Source organism: Oryza glaberrima, chromosome 2 (assembly GCF_000147395.1).
Source record: "Oryza glaberrima chromosome 2, OglaRS2, whole genome shotgun sequence".
Classification (NCBI taxonomy): Eukaryota; Viridiplantae; Streptophyta; class Magnoliopsida; order Poales; family Poaceae; genus Oryza; species Oryza glaberrima.
Genome location: NC_068327.1, coordinates 2,565,089 through 2,589,247, shown reverse-complemented (window position 1 = coordinate 2,589,247; position 24,159 = coordinate 2,565,089). Strand labels below are relative to the sequence as shown.

Below are 24,159 nucleotides of genomic sequence, written 5' to 3'. Positions count from 1 at the left end.
CTCCCCGTTCTCTACTCTCTCTGTCTCATAACAAGTCCATTTTCCCCTCTTATTTGTACTCAAACAATTACCCCTTTAAGTAATTGTTGTATTAGAGTTTATGAAAATAGAGAATAATTACATTAAAAATAGATAATTGTGAAATAATTATATTGCGATTTGATAAAGTAGGTAAATTATATATACTTTTATTTTTATTAGTATGTGTGGGATGTGTAAAAAATAAACTTATTTTTTAAAAAATAAAGTAATATATAATTCATTAAAATAAATTAACGATATAACCCATATTAATACTACGAGTTGTTAAAAAAGAAAAAGAAAACTATGCGTCCATCCATTCTCAAACATGCCTTTCCCCTTCCTCTCCTTGGCTTCTTTCTCTCTCTTCTCTTTCTACCACCTTCTCCTTCTCCTCAACCTAAACCCCCCAAACCTCTCTCCTCCCACCAAGACGAACTCGAAGCCGCGTGGAGGAGAGAGAGAGAAAGGGGAGGACCGGAGGACTCCTCCTCGTCTACATTGCGGTCTCCGGCGGCGGCGGCGGGGTTGCCGCCATCTCGCTCTGTAGCCTGTAGCGGCGGCGGCGCGGGGGAGATGGAGAGCGTGGCGGCGGCGGCGCGGTCGCTGCGTGCCGGGGTGGAGAAGTCGCGGGCGCTGGGGCAGGCGCTGGCGCGGGCGGGGCCGCGGGTGGAGGAGATCCAGCTCGCGCTGCCGGCGCTGGAGGCCGCCGTGCGCCCGATCCGTGCGCCGCGGGCCGAGCTGGCCGCGGCGGGGCCCCACATCGACCGCGCCGTCGGCCCCGCCGCGGCCGTGCTCAAGGTGTTCGACGCCGTGCACGGCCTCGAGCCGCCGCTCCTCGCCGCGGGCGCCGTCGCCGGGGACCTCGCGGGTTACCTCGCCGTGCTCGGCCGCCTCGAGGAGGCCCTCAGGTTCCTCTCCGATAACTCCGGCCTCGCCGCGCAGTGGCTTGCGGACATCGTCGAGTACCTCGGCGACCATGACCTCGCTGACCCAAGGTTCCTCGCCGACCTCGCCGTCACCCTCGAGGGGCTCAAGAAACCTTCCGGTGACCTCGACGGTGGCCTCCTGGCGGCCGCTCTGGACATGCTCGAGGCAGAGTTCCGCCGCCTTCTCGCCGACCACTCTGCACCGCTCCCGCTCGCGATGCAGCAGCTGAACACAACCTCTGCATCTACTGCCGCGCCGTCTCTCATCCCGGCCGCGACCGTTCACAAGCTCAGCCTGATTCTTGACCGCCTCATTGCCAATGGCAGGCAGGACCGTTGTTTGTCCGTGTATGCTGATGCCCGCGGAGGCGTGGTGAGTGCCAGCCTCCGTGCCCTTGGCCTCGATTACTTGCGAAACCCGGTCGACGACGCGCAGGCGTTGGGCCCTGGAGTTGAGTTGTGGGGGCGGCATTTGGAGTTTGTGGTGCGCTGCCTTCTTGAGTCCGAGCGACAGCTCTGCAACAATGTGTTTGGGCAGCGCAAGGATGACGCATCAGCGTGCTTCGCTGATGTTGCAGCGCACGCCGGCATTCTTGATTTCTTGAGCTTTGGTCGTGCAGCTGCTGATGCGAAGAAGGACCCCATTAAGCTCCTGCGTTTGCTGGAGGTGTTTGATTCTTTGAATAAGCTAAGGTTGGACTTCAACCGGTTGTTTGGTGGAAAGAAGGCGTGTGTAGAGATTCAGAACCAAACAAGGGACCTTGTGAAGTTGTTAGTGGATGGTGCTGTTGAGATCTTTGAGGAGTTGCTTGTGCAGGTGGAGCTGCAGCGGCACATGCCTCCCCCACCTGATGGGGGTGTGCCGCGACTAGTTAGCTTTGTGGTTGAGTACTGCAATCGCCTCCTTAGTGAGAAGTACAGGCCTGTGCTTGCGCAAGTTCTCACCATCCATCGTAGTTGGCGCAAAGAGACATTCAGTGACAAGATGCTTGTTAACGCGGTGCTTAACATCGTCAAGGCCCTTGAAGCTAATTTTGATGTCTGGTCAAAGGCATATGACAATGTGACACTGTCATATCTCTTCATGATGAACACACACTGGCATTTCTTTAAGAACTTGAAGGCTACTAGGTTAGGCGAGCTTTTGGGTGATGCGTGGCTGCAAGAGCATGAACAGTTTAAGGACTACTATCTGACGGTGTTTATGAGGGATAGTTGGGGGGTGGTTTCACCGCTGCTCAACCGGGAGGGGCTAATCTTGTTCTCCAAGGGCCGGGCCACGGCAAAGGACCTGGTGAAGCAGCGCCTTAAAACATTCAATGCGAGCTTTGATGAGATGTTCCGTAAACAATCTGCATGGGTTATACCAGAGAAGGACTTGAGGGAGAAGACATGTGGTCTTGTGGTTCAGGCAATTGTTCCTGCTTACCGGAGTTATATGCAGAACTATGGGCCACTGGTGGAGCAGGATGTTAGTGCTAGCAAGTATGTAAAGTACACAGTTGATGGTTTGGAGAAGATGCTCAGTGCGCTCTTCATTCCCCGGCCCAGGAGGGCTGGGAGCTTCCAAATCAGGCACACAAATGACAAGATTACCAGTGCGATGACAGGCTTTTATCGGAGTGCTTCTACAGTGAAATAGCTTTGGTTGAAAAACCAAATGGTTGGTTCTACTATTTATGCAATAATGGGATATGTAACAATGATTCATTTTTGGCCAGTCAGCAAATTGCTCCACACTGGACGTGAGGCCCAATAATGAACCTGTGATGAGAATATTGGTGGCATATGAACATAGGCTCTTCTATAGTTCTCATGGTGAAGGTGAACAGAAGATGGTGGGGGACAATGTGCGTAATTGGGACATTTCCTACTTATCAAATGTCTTCCCTTCTGTTATTATGTTATTGTCCCTCTCACCATAACCATTCATTTAGAAACTTCTGTGGGGACATATTGATATTTAATCAGCTGTGTAGTGTATGTAAAAATTGGTTTCATTTTAGGTGGGCTGTAGACATTTATTTTATATGTTCAATGTGCTACAAACTGAGCTTCGATATGCAATGTATTATATGAAAAGCTAGAGTTTGAAGAATCACTGGCAGCTTACTGGTTCATATCGGTCCCTGGATTTCTCAGTGTGCAAAAGTTCTGTGAGATGGCAAAACGGAGCATATATACACCTGAACATACTCTAGTTACATGATAGTTATGCAATCTGAGAGCCCTATCGCAATACTTTTTTTCCCCTGATGTTACTGTAAAATAATTGAAGAGGCCAGAATGCCGCACTTCTCCTGTTCTTGCTGAAAATTGACTTGTTCCAGCCAAGTCAGATATGGGGGTGTTAGGTTCAATTGCCAAAGCAAGCAATAACTTGTACTATGATCAGGTATGATTTGTTAGTACTGGGGTTGTATCTATGTCAGTTCAGGTGAGGCATGTCCATTTACTACTCCAGTAACTGTTGTACTCTCTTATGTATATATTCATGTGTGCATTGCTGCAGAATGAATTGAAGATCCTATGGAGTCTGCATCTTCGGCATGCTGATGAGTTATTAACCCCCTGCAGTTTGTGTTTCCTCCAACTACTGATCAAGGACATAAGGGAAACCTGTCCCTCATCCTGAGTAAGTGCCAACATTAGGCCAAGTTTAATGTAATCCTACAATTCTTCATGGAGCCTTCATCTTTTTTAGCAGCAGTGATCCAGACAGACTATCTCATTGCATAAGTAGCTCTTATGGTAATATACTGTAGGCTGTTTCAATTCCTAGTGTTTGCTTGCAAATATGAGATCAGTTGTGTACTTGTGTCCGGACTTAATAAAAGACTAAATAAAAGATACCTATCATTCTGTCCATTGTTGACATGGCAACAGAACACACCTTGAATACCACTAGAATTAACTGCAGCAGTCCATGACCTACATTTTTTAACTGGTTAATTTTGCCTCATTTTTTGCTCTGACCACATATATATCAACGTTCAGAAAATAACAAGGAAGGCTTAATGGGCTGCAATACCGCAGAAAGTTGGGCCCAAGGCACGTCAGCTCCAATCCAGGCCGTATATCCTAAGGTCCATCACAACTAAGAAAAGCCCATCATCCAATATGGGCCCATCTTCATAAGCAAGTGAAGTGAATTCCATTCTACTTATTTAATGCAACCAATTCTACTACTATGTGATATATAAATCCAGTGTTAGAAGAGTTAATGTTTTACTTATCTTTTTAATTATAAAACAACATGAACATATTTGATTTATATAGTTGTACATGTCTAAATCTTCAAATAACTATATAATATTATAAAATTTGTACATATATTCATGAACGTTAAATTTTCGTATAATTCTAATTAATCGTTCGTATTCTAATTAATCGGTGAATGGTACCCTTTTCGTTATTCCGTCTTTCACCGTATTCCGTCTTTCACATGATCGAACTCTCAAAGCGTCGAGGCTGAGTAGGGAGTGATATTCTCTAAAAAAAGGTTAGGGAGTAGTAATAGAAACTACAAAGGGAACATATATTGTAACGCGGTCTGTGTTAAGCAAACCATTATCCACCAGACAGATATATAGTTAATAGGAAAAAAAAAAGAAGAAAGAGGTCTTTCTCGCTTCATATAGGGTGTTAAACGGAGTGTATCCAAAAGAACATGTCTAAGAAGAGGGAAGAATAACTAGTTTTCCATCATCCTGCAGCAAACATGTACAGTGGCAAATTAGATCATGTTAATCCCGTAACTTCTGTTGCCCATTCAAGTATCAGAAAACACAGGAGCAGATCAATGTATGTATGATAGAATGGTTGATCGTTCAAGCGACACGCATCTTAAGTGTCAGACTTGACGAAAATTTCCTATCCGTCGTCCGTCTCCTCATTGTGGCAGCAACGGGAAGTAATCGTGCTTTCATATCAGTTGTTGGAAAAATTTTACGCTGTCTGGAGGAACCATCACCGAATTAGCCTGCTGGTTAACACGAAACGCGCATCTACAAACTTCTGTAGTCCACGAGAGTGACTTCATCATCAGGAGCGTCAAGATCTTTGTAGCTGCATCCAACATCATGAATTTAAATTTTAGAGAGTTAGGCAACAGAAACTACAGCGAAGCATATCCATATGTTCGACACAAAGGTGTATCATGTTTTCTGCTTCCACAATCAAATGCAATAGGACAAGATCACAAGAGAAGCTGGCACAAAGTAGAAAGTATAGTAGGGCAGTAAACCAGTGCAGAAACAGGCAAGGACAAGAGAGGAAGGAGCATTGCATAGTCATTGGGATCGTATTTAGCAAATCATTTCGAAAGTGCAAAAACTAAAAACGCTGGACACCGGGAAGGACCCAATGTCAAATTTATATTAAGAAAGAGGGTGAGCGCGTCCGGCTGGCCGGACCCAATGTCAAATTTATATTAAGAAAGAGGGTGAGCGCGTCCGGCCAGCCGGACGCGGGTCGCGGAGAGCACAACGGCTGCACCATACCATCTGTACCATCTGCGCTAAGCGCAGTCTCGAAAGTGCAAAAACTAACCATGTTGTTGTTAACGGATTTTCATTTCCTAACGTATACCAAATTTTATCAAAGTAGGTCGGCGTCCTTCCGCGGACCCGGCAATTTTTTTTTATCAAAGTATTAAGCTTAGTGTTCTTTAGGGGGAAATTAATCAAACTTTAGTTGATCAGTACTGACCTTCGCAGACGACGAGGGTTAGGCGGACGAGGCGGATACATGGGCATCACTGGTCGCATCATCTGCATGACTACCTCTGGAGGTGCAGGAACAAATGGACCCAATGGACTGAAACCAAGACAACCATAGTTAGAATTGTGCCTGGACTTGATAACTGACTTGTTTTTCCTTTTTTGTAGAGTACTTAATTGTTTAGCTAACTGGCATAACATAATTAACCTACCCAGCACCAGGCACAGGTATTAGTACTGGTGGAGTGGGCATTTCAACGAAGGAACCCTGCCCGCCAAAAGCACCAGGCGTTAGTTCAGAAGGTGTAGGTCCTTGCTGCTCCTGCAAACCAGAACGGGCTTATAAATAAGGATTATACTGCAGGTTTAGGATTTCAATAACTAATACACAACACTTTCAAGTTTCAAGTGATACACTGCACGTTTAATATCCCCCAGCAAATCTACTTGAAATGCAAAATTAAGAACATTCAACACTAGAGAAGTTACATGGATTATGAAGAAGAACGAACAGTATCAAACATCAGAGACTTCACATACATAAATATTACAAGAAGTAAAATATTGTCATCGATTACTCATTAATGTGGAAATAAGGTGAAAGATCTACAACATAGAGCTTCACTAGTGACAGGTGAACACAACAAATTATGGATTGAATTTCTATTGATCTGTTAGTCAAACATGGGACATGGAAAAACATTTCACAAACTCGTAAAGAAACAAACTGTTTTTATGATAAGCACAAACAACTAAAAAATGGAAATAAGCATCTCAAAGGGGGAAATTGCGGAAGAAATTAACAATCGGTGCAATGTAAACCTTCTAAGACCGAGAAACAGTTCAGATAAATTAGTTTAGTTTCAGAGTTAATTAAGAATAGTATTATAGCTTTTCTCACCCCACCATACAAACAAGAAGGGAATGTTCTTAAGCATATCAGTGAAAAGGAACAAGCTAAACAGTGTATAGTTTCTTACTGGTGATTGTTGCTGCATAACTGGTGTGCCACCTGGAGCATTTGGATCACTGCATCAAAAGTAAACAACAACAGAAGCATTACCTTTTGACATGTCGGAAATAACAATTTGTCATTTGCATTTGGAGATCTAAATACATACTTCATATAATTTTGGAAATAGATATCCTCTTGGACTCTTGAAGTCAATTTGGAGACCAAATCAGGATGCTTGAGGTTCAGATGTTTGAGAACAAAGTCAGGAGCATGGAAAACTTTTATACATCCTTTGGCTCCACAGCCGTATGTCCATCCGTAGTTATCATCCTTAACCTTTGTGACATAAGATTCTAGAACTTTATCAGCTGATGCATCAATTTTATCCTTGGCAGTCAATGCAACTAGAGGATCCTTGCCGTTCGTCAGTCTCTCTTGCCAGAAATAATCCAGTTTCTTCTCCCAATCAGCAGCGCTGCTTTTGTCCATGTTGGCATTCTTCGTATCAGCTCTCACATGACGAAGACCTTTTGCATTTGTACTCTCAGACATCCCATAGTAATCAATACCATGGACATGCCACAAATAAGTAAGGAGAGTGTCTAGGAGCTCAAAACCATCAAGGCCCTTAACAGTTGATAAGCCCCGGACAATAACTAAAGGCCCTGTAGATCCAGCATATGATTTTTCACCATTTGACTTTGTGTGATCACCAGTTGTCAGGATGTTTCCCACAATACCCTTCTCTTCATCAAGCTTCTTCACTAAGGCTAGAGTTTGATGTATGTCAGTTTGAATTCGTCGATAATGTGAACTGACTGGGTGAGCTTTAGGAGCAACTGAAACTAGTTCAGTTTCTTCCAGGGGACCTCTGTGATGCCTTCTTCTCTTGTTGTGATAATCTTCATCATCTGCAGGGATTCCATCACTGTCATTTCCTGATTTACTTGCTGTACCAGCAGTCATTCCAGGACCACTATGCCAATGAAAATCAAGATATCAGCAAAACCAACTTGAAATACCATAGGATTAATCATTCACAACATAAATGATACATAGATTCATCTCACAGGTCCAAAGTTCCACTCCGCAAATCAAGAATCAAATTCTTTGCTGCAGCCTTGCAAAGTTCATTCCGCCTGAGTGAAATAAAAACAGACATAAGAAACCAACGAGCAACACAACCTTTTCTGAGCGAAATGAATAGCGCACATAAAAAAGCGCTGTTTGGTTTATGAATGCTGCTCAATATGAATTCAAATACGAAATTTCTGACAGCAGGTAAACTTCTGAGTGAAGCTTTAAGCAAACTTATTATCACCTTTCAATAACAGATAATAAGTTTGTTGGGTGGTACATGTCTTTCAAACTGCAATTACAAAAACAAAGAAATGAACCTGCAATACCAATTTACTTAACAAAGTACAATTAACACCACCAGAAGGAAAGGAAGCGCATTTTGAACATACCGATCTTCATTCTTATGGTGATCAAAATAATCCTGTTTCTGAGAAGTAATGTATGATGTCTTGTATTCTTGGTACCTTGTTAACCAAGTTGATAACAGTGTACTTAGACAAATAGCTCACTGAACTTTAAGTGCAATCTAGTACAACAGATTAATTCAAGTTCTGGAATGTTGTGTAACTTTTTGTTAATAAATACCTGCTCTCAGCTTCACCCGGTGAAACATCATCTTCAAGTTTTTGGGTAAACTGTTTGTATGTCATCAATCCTTTCCTGAAATGATTTGGAATCACATAAGATCTCATACAATTGGCACTCCATCCACTCAACAATATATGAGGGATTTAAAACGGAAAAAAAGACAAAAAGGAAGGAAAAGTTCAACAAAATGCAACACCACACTAGCAAATTACTTGGAAGTAATAGCAATATCAACATACCTAACAGATCAAAACTACCACCATGATAGGGCAATCATATACATACCTCCGGGTGTTACTTTGACCATTATAGGGGGCATCACATCCAGAATCCAGGCAATCTAGAAGAAAAGCAATAAGTGTTAAGACTTCTAGCAGTGAATCGTCGTTCTTACAAGACATACTCACATGAAGGACCATGAATTATTATTAGATCATTGAAATTGTTTATATCTCCGGCCTATGTCCTCATGCACATAACCAATAAGGTTTACTAATGAAGAGAGGGGGAGAGAGAGAGAGAGAGAGTATTAATGTTAACTTTTTATCTAATACTGCAGAAGTAGGTTAATCATAAATAATAGATCGATGTCAAAATGCTTCATACTAAGAACTTCAATTGTGACTAGAGGTAAGCCAACAAGAAACATGCACGATATTGATAGCAATCCACTAGCTCTCTTGTTCTCAAGTAAATTTACAAGTATTGAAGCCAACTCCTATTTATCAAAGTGTATAGGTAACTCAACAAGATAATCACCTACTAGTGTGCCAATAAAATTAGTGTTGATTGATGGCATAGTTCTTTTTTAAAACTGAGGACATCAGAAATTTTTCACTAATACAAAGATGCATGCTGCAATTCTGATAGCATTGAGTTGACAGCCGAGGTGAGTATTATGAAATCACACAAGAGTACAAGACACCTAGTAAGTGCTTAATGTCCCAGGCTCCTCGTTCTCGAAAAGCGTGCCAAAGCACTAACTGACGAATTACACTCACCATTTCACCATGAGAACTACTGAAGTACACAGAGTATATTTGTTTTGATGGAATGAGAAAAAAAATTCTCAAATTGGCCTCCAAGCAAGCCCAGAGATTTTGAGCTACCAGGAATCCAGGATGAAGGAGACCTCAAACCATACTGATCAGTTTCCATCTGTCTAAGTGCTCGAGAAATCCCTTCCCAATCCCAAAGTAACAACCAGAAACTCTGCTTTGAGAAATGCTATGCAAACTTGTAGCAGGGCACGATTTTGGTTGGAAATGCCTGCGCCCAGAAGGGGCAGGATGAAAATGTTCAACAAGTATAGCTCACCTGGAGCGCGACGCGAAGTGTTCATGCTCCTTTCCCTGCCTCGCTCGTGCTCGAATCCGAATCTGCACGAAACACGCGCGAGCGGAACACACATTAGCTTGAGATCTTCACAGGAGAAATCAAACACCGACGAGAGCCGAGAAGGTAAACCAAAACGTCCTCCCTCCGCCTCACCTCCCGCCGTGCGGTGGGCTACGGCGGCCGTCCAAGCGCGGCCGCTTGGGAGGCAAGGGCGGCAGCGGCGGGGGCGGGGACGGGGAGAGCCGCCGCCAGATGGACCTCGGCGTGGGGCTCTCGCTCCTCCTCCCGCCACGCGGCGGCAACGACGCAGGGGAGAGCCTCCGCGGCCACATGGACCTCGCCGTGGGGCTCTCACTCCTTCCGCCACACGGCTGCGCGGCGGCGGAGGCGCCCTCCTCCGGACGACCGCTGGCGAGGCGCTCGGGGCGCGAGGAGCCGAGCGGTGGCGGGGGAGGGAGCGGCACGCCGTGATCCTCCGGCGAGCGCCCCAGCTCACGACGCGGCGAGCGATCGTCACACTCCGGAGTCGGCGATGGCAGGTCCACCGCCCGCGCGCGATCATCATTTGTCGGTGGCGGCGGCGGCGGCGGAGGAGGAGGAGAGCGGAGCTCCGGGAGGAGCACGTCCGCCATTGGAGCGGAGGAGGAGGAGGAGGAGGAGGAAGCGAAGCAGCCTAGGGTTTCGAGGGGTTTTGGCGGCGAGCGCGGGAGGGAGAAGGCGAGAGGCTTGGAAGAGAAGCCGGCGGAAGAAGAAGAAGAAGAGACAAAAGAGAGAGCAGAGAGGGAGCGGAGAGGAAGAAGTTCTCGAAGCAGAGGAGAGGGATGCCACGTGGCATCCTAATTCGTACGGATTACGGGCTAGCGGGCCTTGGGTGTGTATATGCACAAAAAGAGCCCAATATGCCCGACCCATCGCTGAGTTATAAAATTTTCTATATAAAGTTTCTTAAAAAAATAAATAATTTTTTTAAGCTTATAATAATTAATACTTAATTAATCATGTGTTAATATCTCAACTTGTTTTATGCGCGTGGAAAAGCAACACCAATTCAGGCCGAGTTTAGTTCCAAACTTTTTCTTCAAACTTCCAACTTTTCCATCACATCAAAACTTTCCTATACATATAAACTTTCAACTTTTCCGTCACATCGTTCCAATTTTAACCAAACTTCCAATTTTGGTGTGAATTAAACACACCCTCAGCTGAATCGAACTCAGGTCTCTGAACTTTGAAGTCTGAACTGCTCAAGTACACAGCTCAGTTAATTCAAAGAAGAAAAAGAAGTGGCAATGGCTCGAGTAAAAGCCAAGGCTGACACATGAAGATTTGCGATATCAGATGATGTCAGGCAGGGATGAACTACTACTGTGATGAAACACAAGCGAGTGTCTTGAATCTTGATACAGGAGATCGGCTGCAGTAAAGTGACTGAATGGATTGCATTCATTTTTACTGAGCCTTCACACCAAAATTGGAAGTTTGGTTGAAATTGGAAAGATGTGATGGAAAAGTTGGAAGTTTATATGTGTATGAAAGTTTTGATGTGATGGAAAAGTTGGAAGTTTGAAGAATTATTTTGGAACCAAACATGGCGCATGTGCGGTTCTATAGCAACCAACCCAGTGAACAACTAGAGTGAGTGACCTTAGGGTGTGTTTAGTTCACGTCAAAATTAGAAGATTGGTTGAAATTGGAACGATATGACAGAAAAGTTGAAAGTTTGTGTATAGGAAAATTTTGATGTGATAGAAAAGTTGAAAGTTTGAAGAAAAAGTTTAGAAAACCTTAATGCCAGTGAACCAATTGCAGAATGTCATTGCTTTGTGCAAGCCATTATTCAGTGCAGTGGTCTAATTTTTCAAGCTTGTGATGGTTCAGTGCTACACTACAGTGGCTTGAATGGCCATGGGCAACTTCTCATAGTGAAGATATGATCATTCTTCTGTTTTGACTGACACAGAAAATATGACCATTCTTCCGTCCGGCCGGTACATTTCATTTTTCTCCTGTTTAACAATAGTTACTACTGCATCATATACGTACAGTACGTACAGTACTGATACAACAAGGTTCTTCATAGAGGGTGTGGAAAAAAATAAAACAGGGTGCATAAAAATACCAAAGAACATGTCTAAGAAAAGAGCAGAATTCAGGCAAAAATCAGGTCATGTAGGTTAATTCAGCTCCTTCTGTTTCGCGCATTCAGAAAACACAGGTAAGTTGGGTTGGGTTGGACCGGGAGAGGGAGGGAGAGGGGTTAGGTCGTTAGGCGGGGAAGATGGTGTATAATAGTTATTTTAGAGTTATACGGGTGACAGAATCAACTTAAATACGTACGATGTACCAAAATTTTAGCGAAAATATTTTTAACTTTTATAATAGTAGAAATAGAGATTAATCATTACTCAATTACTCGTGCACTAATAACTCTTCATTTTGATTGTCAGGAAAAGCCTCAGCCATTTAGCTGAATCGAACTCACTCTGAAGCCCCAGCCATTTAGCCTTACTGCAGCTGCAGCCTGCAGACCTCTGAACTCTGAAGTCTGAACTGCTAAATAAACAGCTCAAAGAAGGAAAAGAAGAAGTGCCAAAAGGCTGTGTGTTTAGATCCAATGCAAAGTTTTAGCGTGTCACATCAGATATACGAACATACATTTAAAGTATTAAACATAGACTAATAACAAAACAAATTACATATTCCGCCTGTAAACTACGAGACGAATTTATTAAGCCTAATTAATCTGTCATTAGCAAATATTTATTGTAGCATCATATTATCAAATCATAGAGCAATTAGGATTAAAAGATTCGTCTCGCAATTTACACGCAATCTGTGTAATTATTTTTTTCTATATATAATACTCCATACATGTGTCCAAACATTCGATTTGACAGGGTCAAAAGTTTCTGAGTGGGAACTAAACAGGCATAAAAAGCCAAGGCCGATATCAGAAGTAAGGCAGGAATGGATGAGCTACTACTATGAAACAAAAGTGTCTTGACTCTTGATTCTTGATACAGGAGATCGGCTGCAGTAAAGCGACTGAATGGATTGCATTCATTTTTAATGAAGCACGTCGTTGTTCTAGAGCAACCAACCACTGAACAAACAACTGGAATGACCTTACTGAAAGAAACCTTTATGTCAGTGAACCAATTGCAGAGTGAAGTTATCCAATTTTTCTAGGTTGTGATGGTTGGAATGAAGTTCCATTAAAAAACAGAACTTACAAGTTTCCTCTAAAAAACACCACCAAATTTATTTTAGAAAGGTTTCGGACTAAACATATCTAATGCTACCAAAAATTTATAACACACAAAAAAAAAAACTAAAATTCGGTATTACCAAATGTTAGTAAGATTGATTTTGTCTATCAAGTGAACAAGCCTGACGTCTCGTTAAAACATTATGCTGTTGTTATCTTGGTCGCACGTAATTAAGGAGCGTTTTGGCAGCTCAAAGTAAAACATAGCTTAATTAAAGAGTGGTTTGAAGCATATAATTATATATCCCTTCATGTCTTGATTCATAATATCTATATAAATGTGGGCAATACTAGAAAGTTTTATATTATGAAACAGAGAAAGTAGATGCGTAGGCCAAGTGCAGTACAATTTACTTAATATATACTAATTCCATTTTTTTTAGTACAGTTGACTTTTAAAATAACGTTTAATCATATCTTAGTTGAAAAAATAGTGTTAATTGCGAACATAAGTCACACTTAAAGTTTATTTAATTGTAAAACATGTCACAATAAAATAAATAATATTTATATACTTTTTAAAACAGGACGAATGGTAAAAAATACAGCCCCATCATTAATGTGTCTTACATGTTCCGATGCATCATCTACTTTTAAAAAAACAAGAGTATAATCTATCACCACTCGACCCGTCGACGAAACACGACAGTGACAGTAACAGAGCACATTTGCAATAGCACGGATCAATTTAACTCTAATAAAATAGGAGACACGCATCACTCTAATTATTATCAACGCAAGGAGCTAGGAATGAATTATTAAATTAAACAATCGTTCATACATATATATATTAAAAGGGAACATATTTATTTAAATGTGTGTATGAATACGTGCTAACTTTGATAAAGTAACTACTAGCTAGTAGCTAATTGTTATTTTCAAATAGTTCCATCCAGCACGGTGTGTATAGAAATGACTGCGCTATACCGGGTAAATGGAATAAGATGCCCAACTCTTGAACCTTTGAGGTATTCAAATGATAGGATATCACTCTTGATGATGAGACCCAAAAGAAGGCAATCTCTTTGTAAGGATGAAACCCTATAAAATAAATATTATTAAGATGGTGTGCTTCCGCCTTATCTTTGGTTTCAAGGATGATACCATTTTCAAAGTCCCATTCAAGTTCCTCCTCTTGTGCCCTTCGTATTGCTTCTTCGGTCACATAGTTTAGGATCCATGGTCTGCTGAAACTATTGTCAGTGTTAAGAGGAAAATTATCCATAATTGCTTCAAGGCTGATGTTAGTCTTCAACGCCCACTCAACCTGACCACCACATGATGAAGATTTATTGAGCAACCAAACTTGAAATTGGGGGAAATTATTATCCTTCATAAGCAACGCAAAGTAGACTCCTTTCTCTGATTTTCCCAACTGAAGGACGCCGTTGCCATCATCAATTTTGCTCTCTACTGGCGATTTGATCATTTGGTACTTATCATTTGACAGGGTTATTCTGCAAATTGAGGTTGAGCCATTAACAAGAAAGCATGTTAGTAAAATCATGCATACAAGGAGCGAGTATTTCTTTCAGTTTTATATTTCTGGCTTGGAGACTGGCTCTCTGTGCTAGGTAGCAAGCTGTGAAGGTGTCCATAATTACAGGACCCACCAGCAACATCAGTTTGTTTCATGAACCAACTATATTTTGTCCTAAATGATTTTTTTAACATTTATTATGTTTACAAACCCTTCTATCATTGAAGTTCTAAGTGTTTTTACTAGTACCATTAAAAAAGCTCACAGATTTATTCACTTACCTCATAAGAGAATTGTTCTTGCATTGCACATAAATTTCTCCCTTCAAATATAAGGCACGGCGTTGGAATTGCTGGGGATGAAACTGTAGGTCGGCAATGGTCACATTGGCAGGCTCCACTCCTTGTTGGCGGACAAATGACCTCTCCTCCCACCTCCATTTCCCGGACGAGAAGACGTGTGTTGTGCACCGCGATGACAACGACTCCTCAACGCTGCTGTTGCTGTCGGGATCCAATTTTTCGCCGCTTCTATAGAAGATGTTTTCGGGAACCAAAGGGACACAAAACACCTCAAAGTGGTGCGGTGATACCATGGGATCATACACGAGGCAGAAGCCCGTGCGCAAGCCCAGCGTGACGCATGGCGACATCGGGAAGGTAGGCAGGTGCATCCATTGGCGAGTGGCAGGGTTGGCGAGCCGCTCGACGAACAGGAGCAGGCCATTGCAGTGATCCATGATCTGTAGATCTTCGTCATCGAAGGTGTCGAGGAAGTCGAGGCGGCCACCGATCCGGCGTGCCGTAGAGCGTGACGAGAAGAAGTAGGGGTGAGACGTGAGGATCTGGCCCTTGAAGAAGAAAGCGTCGAGGCGGAGAGGGAGGAGGTCCGCACGAAGGAGGCGTTGGTTGTCGATGAGGGCACGCCAGTCCTTGCGGACACAGCGTGACACGGCGAGGCTGCACGGTGGGAGGCGGCCAAGGACGTTGGCCAGCAAGTCCTCAGGTAGTGCCGCCTCCATATTGTTCATTGATCAATCCGGTCTCTGATTGGAAGCAATGGCAGCGCAAGATGGATATATCTGTGTGTTAACATAAATATATCAATAAGCAGAGCACAAGTAAGCTGAAGCAGAGCAAAAGGTTTTACATATACTAAACCAATATGTAGAACGTTACATGCTAATTTAACCAATAATATACAGATAACTCTATACACCCTCCCATCTTAGTTATGGGCCCATCCTTTAGTTCTTAATAGACAAAACATTGTACTGCTACAGTACAAAGTTATCAACCCCAAAGTGCCTGAGTTCACAATCTGTGTTCGTTTGTGCCTCTCCCTAGCCTCTCTCGTTTTCCGCGCGCACGCTTTTCAAATTGATAAACGGAGTGTTTTTTGTAAAAAGTTTATATACGAAAGTTGCTTAAAAAAATATAATTAATCTATTTTAAAAAAAAAGTTAATACTTAATTAATCACGCGCTAATGGACTGCTCTTGGGTATAGGCAGCAACACTCAAGTAAATAGCCAGGAGATTAATCGACAGCCTGGAGTGAGCAGAAAAGAGTTTGAAAAATTTAACAATTTTACATATACAAATTACCAACAAAATTAAGGATCAGCACATGGTGCTATATATGAGAAATTAACAATCTCTACCTACAGGTAGCACAAGTGTAGAACAGGCGGACTATCAAGAGAAAAGATGCAACCAATTAATTGTCTAAAACTGATCTGACGCTACTACTCATAATTACTGACAATCCTAGATCTTCTGGTCGCCCAACCCCACAACCCATCCGATCGAACCCATTACGCAAAACCTAATCAATCGCATTGCAAGCAACCAACCACCACGCGCTAGGGTAACACACAAACCTAGTTTACGCGAACATCAGCATGTTTACCTAAAAAAAATCCCCATCGGAGCACGCGCAGGCCCAGGCCGCCCCCAAACATCAAGAAATTTACTGAAGAAAAGAAAATCCCCATTGGAGCCAATGAGAACGCGCATGCAACCTTAGAACAGGAGGACAAATGGAATTTTGTCTCACCTCGAGGCTGTAATAGATGGATCGCGTGCGCGGGGAGGAAGACGAACCGGGTCGACGATTCGACGACTGTGCCGGTGATTCGCTTCAGCGGCAGCGGCAGGTGACGAGGAGATTGAGCGGAGGGCCTGCTTATATGACGGGGACTCAGACTAGTTCGTGGGCCGTGGCCGCCGTATCAGGCTAAAACCCCACCGTTCTTTTTCTTTCGAGAATACTCCGTTTAGCTTTCCTTAACTAGGGCGGCTTTGGTTTTTTTATTACATGGCAGGCACACGTATCATTACACACGTCATAAATGCGCCCCTACACATGCTCAAAGAAATAAAAATCAATGGCGCGTCTACGATCTCACTAAATTGTTGTTTAAAAGCCTTGCATGTGCGTAATATTTTGTCACACCCTAATCTAGCACCACCGTACAACGACACCTGATAGGAGCATGTCGTACGAAAAATAACGCGAACTACCTCCTACGAGACGGCGATATCGGCACTAGTCCCATGACATAGCCTTGGTATCAACGGTGATAATTATGAATCATTGCAATCCTTAAATTAAATAGAGTACTTATTTACCTTGATTTAAGTTGCAACTCCCAAGAGAAGCCCGACAATGAAACCGACGACGTGGAAGCAGCAACAACAGAAGCAGAGTCAATGGGAACCAACGAACTAACTCCTAACCCATAGGCAGCAGCTGGGAACTAGAACGAAACCCTAATCTTCACTTCACTTCAAAGCTGGCAAACTATGTAGAGAGCAAGGGTGGGCGCATACATACTTAGTAAGCCAGGGGTACTTAGGTGACAAGCTTCAAGGTGTTGATGAAAAAACACACACTGGCCTGAGAGATTTGTTTTACTCTAGTGCAGGTCCTAAGTTTGCTTTTGGGTTCAGAGCGTGTCAGTTGGTTTGATCCTGCAACAAACAAGAAAAAAAACCAAAGTTAATCCATAAACGATAGCTGATCGGCTGGATTGCCCAATAGTAATCGACTAAGCTTGGTGGGGCCCACCACATACCTAGTCTTATACGGAAACATACCTCGTATATAGAAGAAGTTCTGGATAAGGAAGGACAAATAGAATTCTATATGGGAACGATAAGAACTACTCGGATTGTATCTGTTGGTATTTCTTAACGATATTACTAGAAATATAATTCCTAGCAATGGCGCAGAAATACTCCTGGTATATTATGGTTACAGAGATCATCCGCAAGCGCATGGATATACCATTGTAGCATTTCACCCGAGAGTATTCCAAGGGTATCGTATTTATTTAATCCCGTGGGAAGATCATAGTAGAGAGAACCCGACTAATAATTTATATATTACTTGTAATAATCATAGTCTAAGCAGGGGTTAAGACAATTTAAGGGTAGAGTGACACACAAGCAGGGAGCTACTCATTCTCGTACTAAAATATCTAAGCTAAGTGGAAAGAAAATAGAAAGAAAATCTATTCCTATACTTCTAGTATACATAGTATACATACATCATAGTTATCTGATATACTAGCTAATACCCTCTATCCAATGCCCTCCTGGTACTTTGAGAAGCCACCCCTGACTGCCGAGTTCCTTACGACAGCCCGTCATGACCATACAACCGGGGCTAAATACGGAGGAGTACCCTACCCAGGAAATTAACTTAGGACTATATACACGCGCAGAGGAATACCCGTACTGAGCTGTCACCATCAGCGGCCCAACTCTCATCTGCAGCATATAACCCCAAATAATGATATCTCGTAATCTAGACACCATGCCTAAACTACCAGATACTACTCTAATATCATTGTCATGACATAGAGTAATTACATAAGCAAACACTATACCCGTACCAAAGCATCTCCCAAATAAGCTAGCAGTATAATCAGTATAACATGAACATAATGTAAAGTTGGCATTCATACACTCGGGAAGTATTTCAATACCATGAATGTATATAGAAGAGTATTCTAATAAAAGTACAAAGCTTACAAAAGAGAAGAAAGAGCTACCACAGCCATATCCGAACTCTTCCGAAGGCTTCCGGACTCCAATTTCTACTCTATTCCTATTCCACTAGCTTGAGAACACTAAACTAACTTGAGAGAATATGAGAGAACTCTTGCTTGAGGTGTGTGAGTGAAGTGAGAATGGCAACTCCTTTTATAGCCTCCCAATCGCGGTTTGTGACGGTTGGAATGGTCGGAAATACACTTTAACCGTCATTGGGGGCTAATCCACACCGTTCAGACGAAGCCCTGGATCGAATGGCGCTAAGGAGGGTTCGGCCGAATCTGGGGCCGGCCCAACCAGCCCATGTTTTGTCTGGCGGCCTCCTCTGTTGCTTCTCTTTGCAGACTTGTGAATTTTGGCCCAATTCGTTGTGTCATTTCTGAGTTCTTGGCCCATTTATGCATAAGTTTGATTCTCGACATCGTTCGATTGATTTATCGTCTGATTCGATGTCGTTTCTCCTCCACTTTATTATTCTAACATGGATATGCATTGCAAGCATAACTAGTTCTCCTCTACTTTGGTAATATTGACGGTCAAAACTGATCGCTAACGACCGTCAACAAAACCCCCGAAGCTTGAACCTTTGCTCATCCCGAGTGAAGGACGAAAGGGAACAAAAACTTGGTTCTTGATTAGGAGTTGCTACTATGCTATATATCTCAAAGGTACAGGTGCAAGGTATATGTACTCTGAAAGGATCTTGATGTCACCTAGAGGGGGGTGAATATGCAGTTCTTTAAATTAAATGCGGAAGCTAAAACAAAACATGGTCGGATTGTCTGATATCAGGTCGAATAGTCCTATGTGATCGAATTGTCTAAACTGAGATCAGACTATCTGACCTGCACAACAACAATACAAACAAGAAAACAACCTAAAAGCTCTAGATTCAATCCACAAGCAAAGAGGTGAGCTCAACCAACAACAATATTGGTATGGCACAAAGCAATGCAACAAGAAGATAAAGAGAGTGAGGATATTACCGAGGTTTACGCGATGATGTATTTCCCGGAGTTCAAATCTTTGAAGGGATTCTAGTCTCCGTTGAGGGGCTCGCAAAGGTCTTTTTCAACCCTATCCTCGTGAGGTTGCACAAATATACTCCTCCTTCCACTAAGGGTATCTCTTTTCTTGCGGAGAAGAGATCCGGCCTTCACAAATTTCTCTTGGCTAACCACACGTAGATCGGTGGCCTAAGAATGACACCTAGCCATCTAGGAGTCCTCAACCTCCAATAGTAATAATCACCACACAACTCTTGGACAAATCCTAGTGCTTAAGATCAAGAGAAACACACACTAGGCTCCCAAACTCCAAATCCACACACAAAGATCTAAGCCACAAAGAACAAGGGGGATTTGAGATAGAGAGGAGAGAGCTCAAAAATCCAAAGCACTTAGCACAAAACTCAACCCAAAGCAAGATTGGAATGAAATCAGTTTGGGCAACCCTAGAAAAGGGTTGGTGGGGGGTTTATATAGATCCCCCCAAAATGTGACCATTGGAGGGGAATCCTTCAGCCCACGTCAGACAGTCCGATATTTTAAACCTCCAAGGCAACAAGAAATAGAGAACGAAGTTCCATGAAATTTCGGACTTTCCGAGACATCGGACTATCTGATGTGGAATCGGAGTATCCGATATTTTAGAAGAAAAACTTCGTTCTCAAACAGAGACTCAAGTTCCATGAAATTTCGGAGTCTCTGTGTCATCGGACTATCTGATCCGACATCGGACACTCCGATACTTATAAAAACTCACTCGATAGGATTTTTTCAAATCAAAACAGATAGTGAAGTTTTGTGAAAAATCGGATAGTCCGATACATCGGATAGTCTGATTTCAAATCGGATAGTCTAATGTTGCTCAAGTAAAAATGCAATAACTTTTTACTCCGAACTTTGATTTCGAAGATCTTGGACTCTATGGAAAGCTAGTTTCGTGGGCTATCAAACCCAACATAAAACATGGTCCAAAACCTTCAAGAGATGTTGAAAAACTTGCAACGAAATCCGGTGTAAGTGTTGTGACAAGTGAAACAACTCGGGATTGAAATTTTGGCTTAGGTTTTTCAACTCACACAAAGATGAAGTATTTTGAGAGCTAGCATTCAACCAATTATATGCATGTGGTATCCCTCTTAATAGTACGGCATCCTAAACTCAAATTTAAAAAGCAAAGTTATACCAATAGGAGTACCAATTATATGCATTCATTTGTAATGAAACACGTCGTTGTTCTAGGGCAACCAACCACTGAACAAACAACTGGAGTGACCTTACTGAAAGAAATCTTTATGTCATTGAACCAATTGCAGAATGCCATTGCTACGTGCAAGCCATTATTCAGTGCAGTTGTCCAATTTTTCTAGGCTGTGATGGTTGGAATGAAGTTCCATTAAAAAAACCAGAACTTACAAATTTCCTTAAAAAAGCACCACCAAATTAGTTTTAGAAAGGTTTCGGACTAAACATATCTAATGCAACCAAAAATTTATAACACAAAAAAAATACTAAAATTTGGTATTGCCAAATGTTAGGAAGATTGATTTTGTCTGTAAAGTGAACATGCCTGACGTCTCGTTAAAATATTATGCTGTTGTTATCTTGGTCGCACGTAATTAAGGAGCGGTTTGGCAGCTCAAAGTTAAACATAGCTTAATTAAAGAGTGGTCTGAAGCATATAATTATATAGATACGTAGGCCAAGTGCAGTACATTTTACTCAATATATACTAATTTCATTTTTTTAATACCGTTAACTTTTAAAATGACGTTAATCATGTCTTAGTTGAAAAATTAGTGTTAATTGCTAATATAAGTCACACTTAAAGTTTATTTAATTATAAAACATGTCACAACAAAATAAATAATATTTATATACTTTTTTGAAACAGGACGAATGGTAAAAAATACAGCCCCATCATTAATGTTGGCTTACATGTTCCGATGCGTCATCTACTTCAAAAAAACAAGAGTATATATCAAAAGGGAACATATTTAATGACAGTGACAGAGTATAATGGCACAGATCCGTCGACGAAACATGATAGTGACAGTGACAGAGTATAATGGCATAGATCAAATTAACCCTAATAAAATAGGAGACGCGCATCACTCTAATTATTATCAACGCAAGGAGCCAGGAATGGATTATTAAATTAAACAATCGATCATACATATATATATTAAAAGGGAACATATTTAAATGTGGAATACGTGCTAACTTTGATAAAGTAACTACTACTCCCTCCGTTTCACAATGTAAGTTATTCTAACATTTCCCATATTCATATTGATGTTAATATCAATATGAATGTGTGAAATGCTACAATGACTTACATTGTGAAACGGAGGAAGTAGCAGCTAATTGTTTATTTTCAAATAGTTCCATCCAGCACGGTGCGTATGGAAATGACTGCGATGTACCGGGTAAATGATATAAGATGCCCAACTCTTGAACCTTTGAGGTATTCAAATGATAGGATATCACTCTTGATGATGAGACCCAAAAGAAGGCAATCTCTTTGTAAGGATGAAACCCTAGAAAATAAATATTATTAACATGGTGTGCTTCCGTCTTATCTTTGGTTTCAAGGATGATACCATTTTCAAAGTCCCATTCAAGTTCCTCCTCCTCTTGTGCCCTTCGTATTGCTTCTTCGGTCACATAGTTTAGGATCCATGGTCTGCTGAAACTATTGTCAGTGTTAAGAGGAAAATTATCCATAACTGCTTCAAGGCTGATGTTAGCCTTCAACACCCACTCAATCTGACCACCGCATGATGAAGATTTATTGAGCAACCAAACTTGAAATTGGGGGAAATAATTATCCTTCGAAAGCAACGCAAAATATACTCCTTTCTCTGATTTTCCCAACTGAAGGACGCCGTTGCCATCATCAATTTTGCTCTTTACTGGCGATTTGATCATTTGATACTTATCATTTGACAGGGTTATTCTGCAAATTGAGGTTGAGCCATTAACAAGAAAGCATCTTAGTAAAATCATGCATACAAGGAGGGAGTATTTCTTTTTCAGTTTTATATTTTTGGCTTGGAGACTGGCTCTCTGTGCTAGCTAGCAAGCTGTGAAGGTGTCCATAATTATAGGACCCACCAGCAACATCAGTTTGTTTCATGAACCAAATATATTTTGTCCTAAATGAGTTTTTTTAACATTTATTATGTTCACAAATCGTTCTATCATTGAAGTTCTAAGTGTTTTTACTAGTACCATTAAAAAAGCTCACAGATTTATTCACTTACCTCATAAGAGAATTGTTCTTGCAATGCACATAAATTTCTCCCTTCAAATATAAGGCATGGCGTTGAAATTGCTGGGGATTAAACTGTAGGTCAGCAATGGTCTCATTGGCAGGCTCCACTCCTTGTTGGCGGACAAATGACCTCTCCTCCCACCTCCATTTCCTCGACGAGAAGACGTGTGTTGTGCACCGCGATGACAACGGCCATTCTAATGACTCCTGATCAACGCTGCTGTTGCTGTCGGGATCCAATTCTCCGCCGCTTCTATAGAAGATGTTTTCAGGAACCAAAGGGACACAAAATACCTCGAAGTGGTGCGGCGATACCATGGGATCATACACGAGGCAGAAGTCAGTGCGCAAGTCCAGCGCGACGCACGGCGACATCGGGATGGTAGGCAGGTGCATCCATTGGCGAGTGGCAGGGTTGGCGAGCCGCTCGAAGAACAGGAGCAGGCCATTGCAGTGATCCATGATCTGTAGATCTTCGTCATCGAAGGTGTCGAGGAAGTCGAGGCGGCCACCGATCCGGCGTGCCGTGGAGCGCGACGAAAAGAAGTAGGGGTGAGACGTGAGGATCTGGCCACCTTTGAAGAAGAAGGCGTCGAGGCGAAGGGGGAGGAGGTCCGCGCGAAGCAGGCGTCGATGGTCGATGATGGCGCACCAATCTTTGCGGACACAGCGTGACACGGCGAGGCTGCATGGTGGGAGGCGGCCAAGGATGTTGGCCAGCAAGTCCTCCGGTAGTGCCGCCTCCATATTGTTCATTGATTAATCCTGTCTCTGATTGGAAGCAATGGCAGCGCAAGATGGATATATCTGTGTGTTAACATAAATGAACCAAAGATATCAATAAGCAGAGCACAAATAAGCTGAAGCAGAGCAATAGGTTTTACATACTAAACCAATAAGTATCACGTTACATGCTAAATTAACCAATAATATACAGAAAACTCCATACACCTCCCATCTTAATTATCAGTCCATCCTTCAGTTCTTAATAGACAAAAGATTGTACAAGTGACCAACCTCAAAGCTCCTGAGTTCACAATAAGTATAGGCAGCAACACTCAAGTAAATAGCCAGGAGATTAATAGACAGCCTGGAGCGAGCAGAAAAGAGATTGAAAAATTTAACAATTTTACAGATACAAATTACCAACAAAATTAAGGATCAGCACATGGTGCTATATATGAGAAACAAACAATCTCTACAGGAAGTACAAGTGTAGAACAGGCAGACTATCAAGAAAAAAAATGCAACCAATTAATTGTCTAAAACTGATCTGACGCTACTACTCATAATTACTGACAATCCTAGATCTTCTGGTCGCCCAACCCCACAACCCATCCGATCGAACCCATTACGCAAAACCTAATTAATCGCATTGCAAGCAACCAACCACCACGCGTTAGCTAGGGGATCAGACAAACCTAGTTTACGCGAACAT

At 42.2% G+C, this 24,159-nt stretch overlaps 3 protein-coding genes across 6 annotated transcripts; 1 reads left to right on the top strand and 2 right to left on the bottom strand.

Moving 5' to 3' along the window:
- The first annotated feature begins 312 nt into the window (after window positions 1-312).
- Window positions 313-3,585, top strand: LOC127763223 (exocyst complex component EXO70A1-like). 2 transcript variants are annotated; one of them, XM_052287862.1, is made up of 2 exons: window positions 313-3,345; window positions 3,463-3,585. In XM_052287862.1, the coding sequence occupies exon 1, from the start codon at window positions 328-330 to the stop codon at window positions 2,590-2,592; it is 2,265 nt and encodes a 754-aa protein (XP_052143822.1). In that variant the 5' UTR covers window positions 313-327; the 3' UTR covers window positions 2,593-3,345; window positions 3,463-3,585. The 2 variants fall into 2 exon arrangements, with proteins under 2 accessions (XP_052143822.1, XP_052143823.1); XM_052287863.1 differs by having other exon boundaries at window positions 313-3,387.
- Window positions 3,586-4,108: 523 nt separating this feature from the next.
- LOC127763224 (serrate RNA effector molecule-like) lies at window positions 4,109-10,466 on the bottom strand. Of its 2 annotated transcripts, XM_052287865.1 has the most exons (12): window positions 9,786-10,466; window positions 9,612-9,673; window positions 8,580-8,634; window positions 8,292-8,366; window positions 8,096-8,170; window positions 7,948-7,995; window positions 7,697-7,765; window positions 6,793-7,602; window positions 6,652-6,700; window positions 5,884-5,993; window positions 5,661-5,768; window positions 4,109-5,018 (listed from the first exon to the last, which is right to left on the bottom strand). In XM_052287865.1, exons 1-12 carry the CDS (start codon window positions 10,262-10,264, stop codon window positions 4,958-4,960), a joined length of 2,001 nt encoding a protein of 666 aa, XP_052143825.1. In that variant the 5' UTR covers window positions 10,265-10,466; the 3' UTR covers window positions 4,109-4,957. The 2 variants fall into 2 exon arrangements, with proteins under 2 accessions (XP_052143825.1, XP_052143826.1); XM_052287866.1 differs by lacking the exon at window positions 7,948-7,995.
- A 3,185-nt stretch (window positions 10,467-13,651) lies between these two features.
- Window positions 13,652-23,185, bottom strand: LOC127761195 (uncharacterized). Of its 2 annotated transcripts, none has more exons than XM_052285442.1 (2): window positions 22,711-23,185; window positions 13,652-14,357 (listed from the first exon to the last, which is right to left on the bottom strand). In XM_052285442.1, the coding sequence occupies exons 1-2, from the start codon at window positions 23,181-23,183 to the stop codon at window positions 13,766-13,768; spliced, it is 1,065 nt and encodes a 354-aa protein (XP_052141402.1). In that variant the 5' UTR covers window positions 23,184-23,185; the 3' UTR covers window positions 13,652-13,765. The 2 variants fall into 2 exon arrangements, with proteins under 2 accessions (XP_052141402.1, XP_052141401.1); XM_052285441.1 differs by lacking the exon at window positions 13,652-14,357 and adding an exon at window positions 20,881-22,403.
- Between the last annotated feature and the right edge of the window lie 974 nt (window positions 23,186-24,159).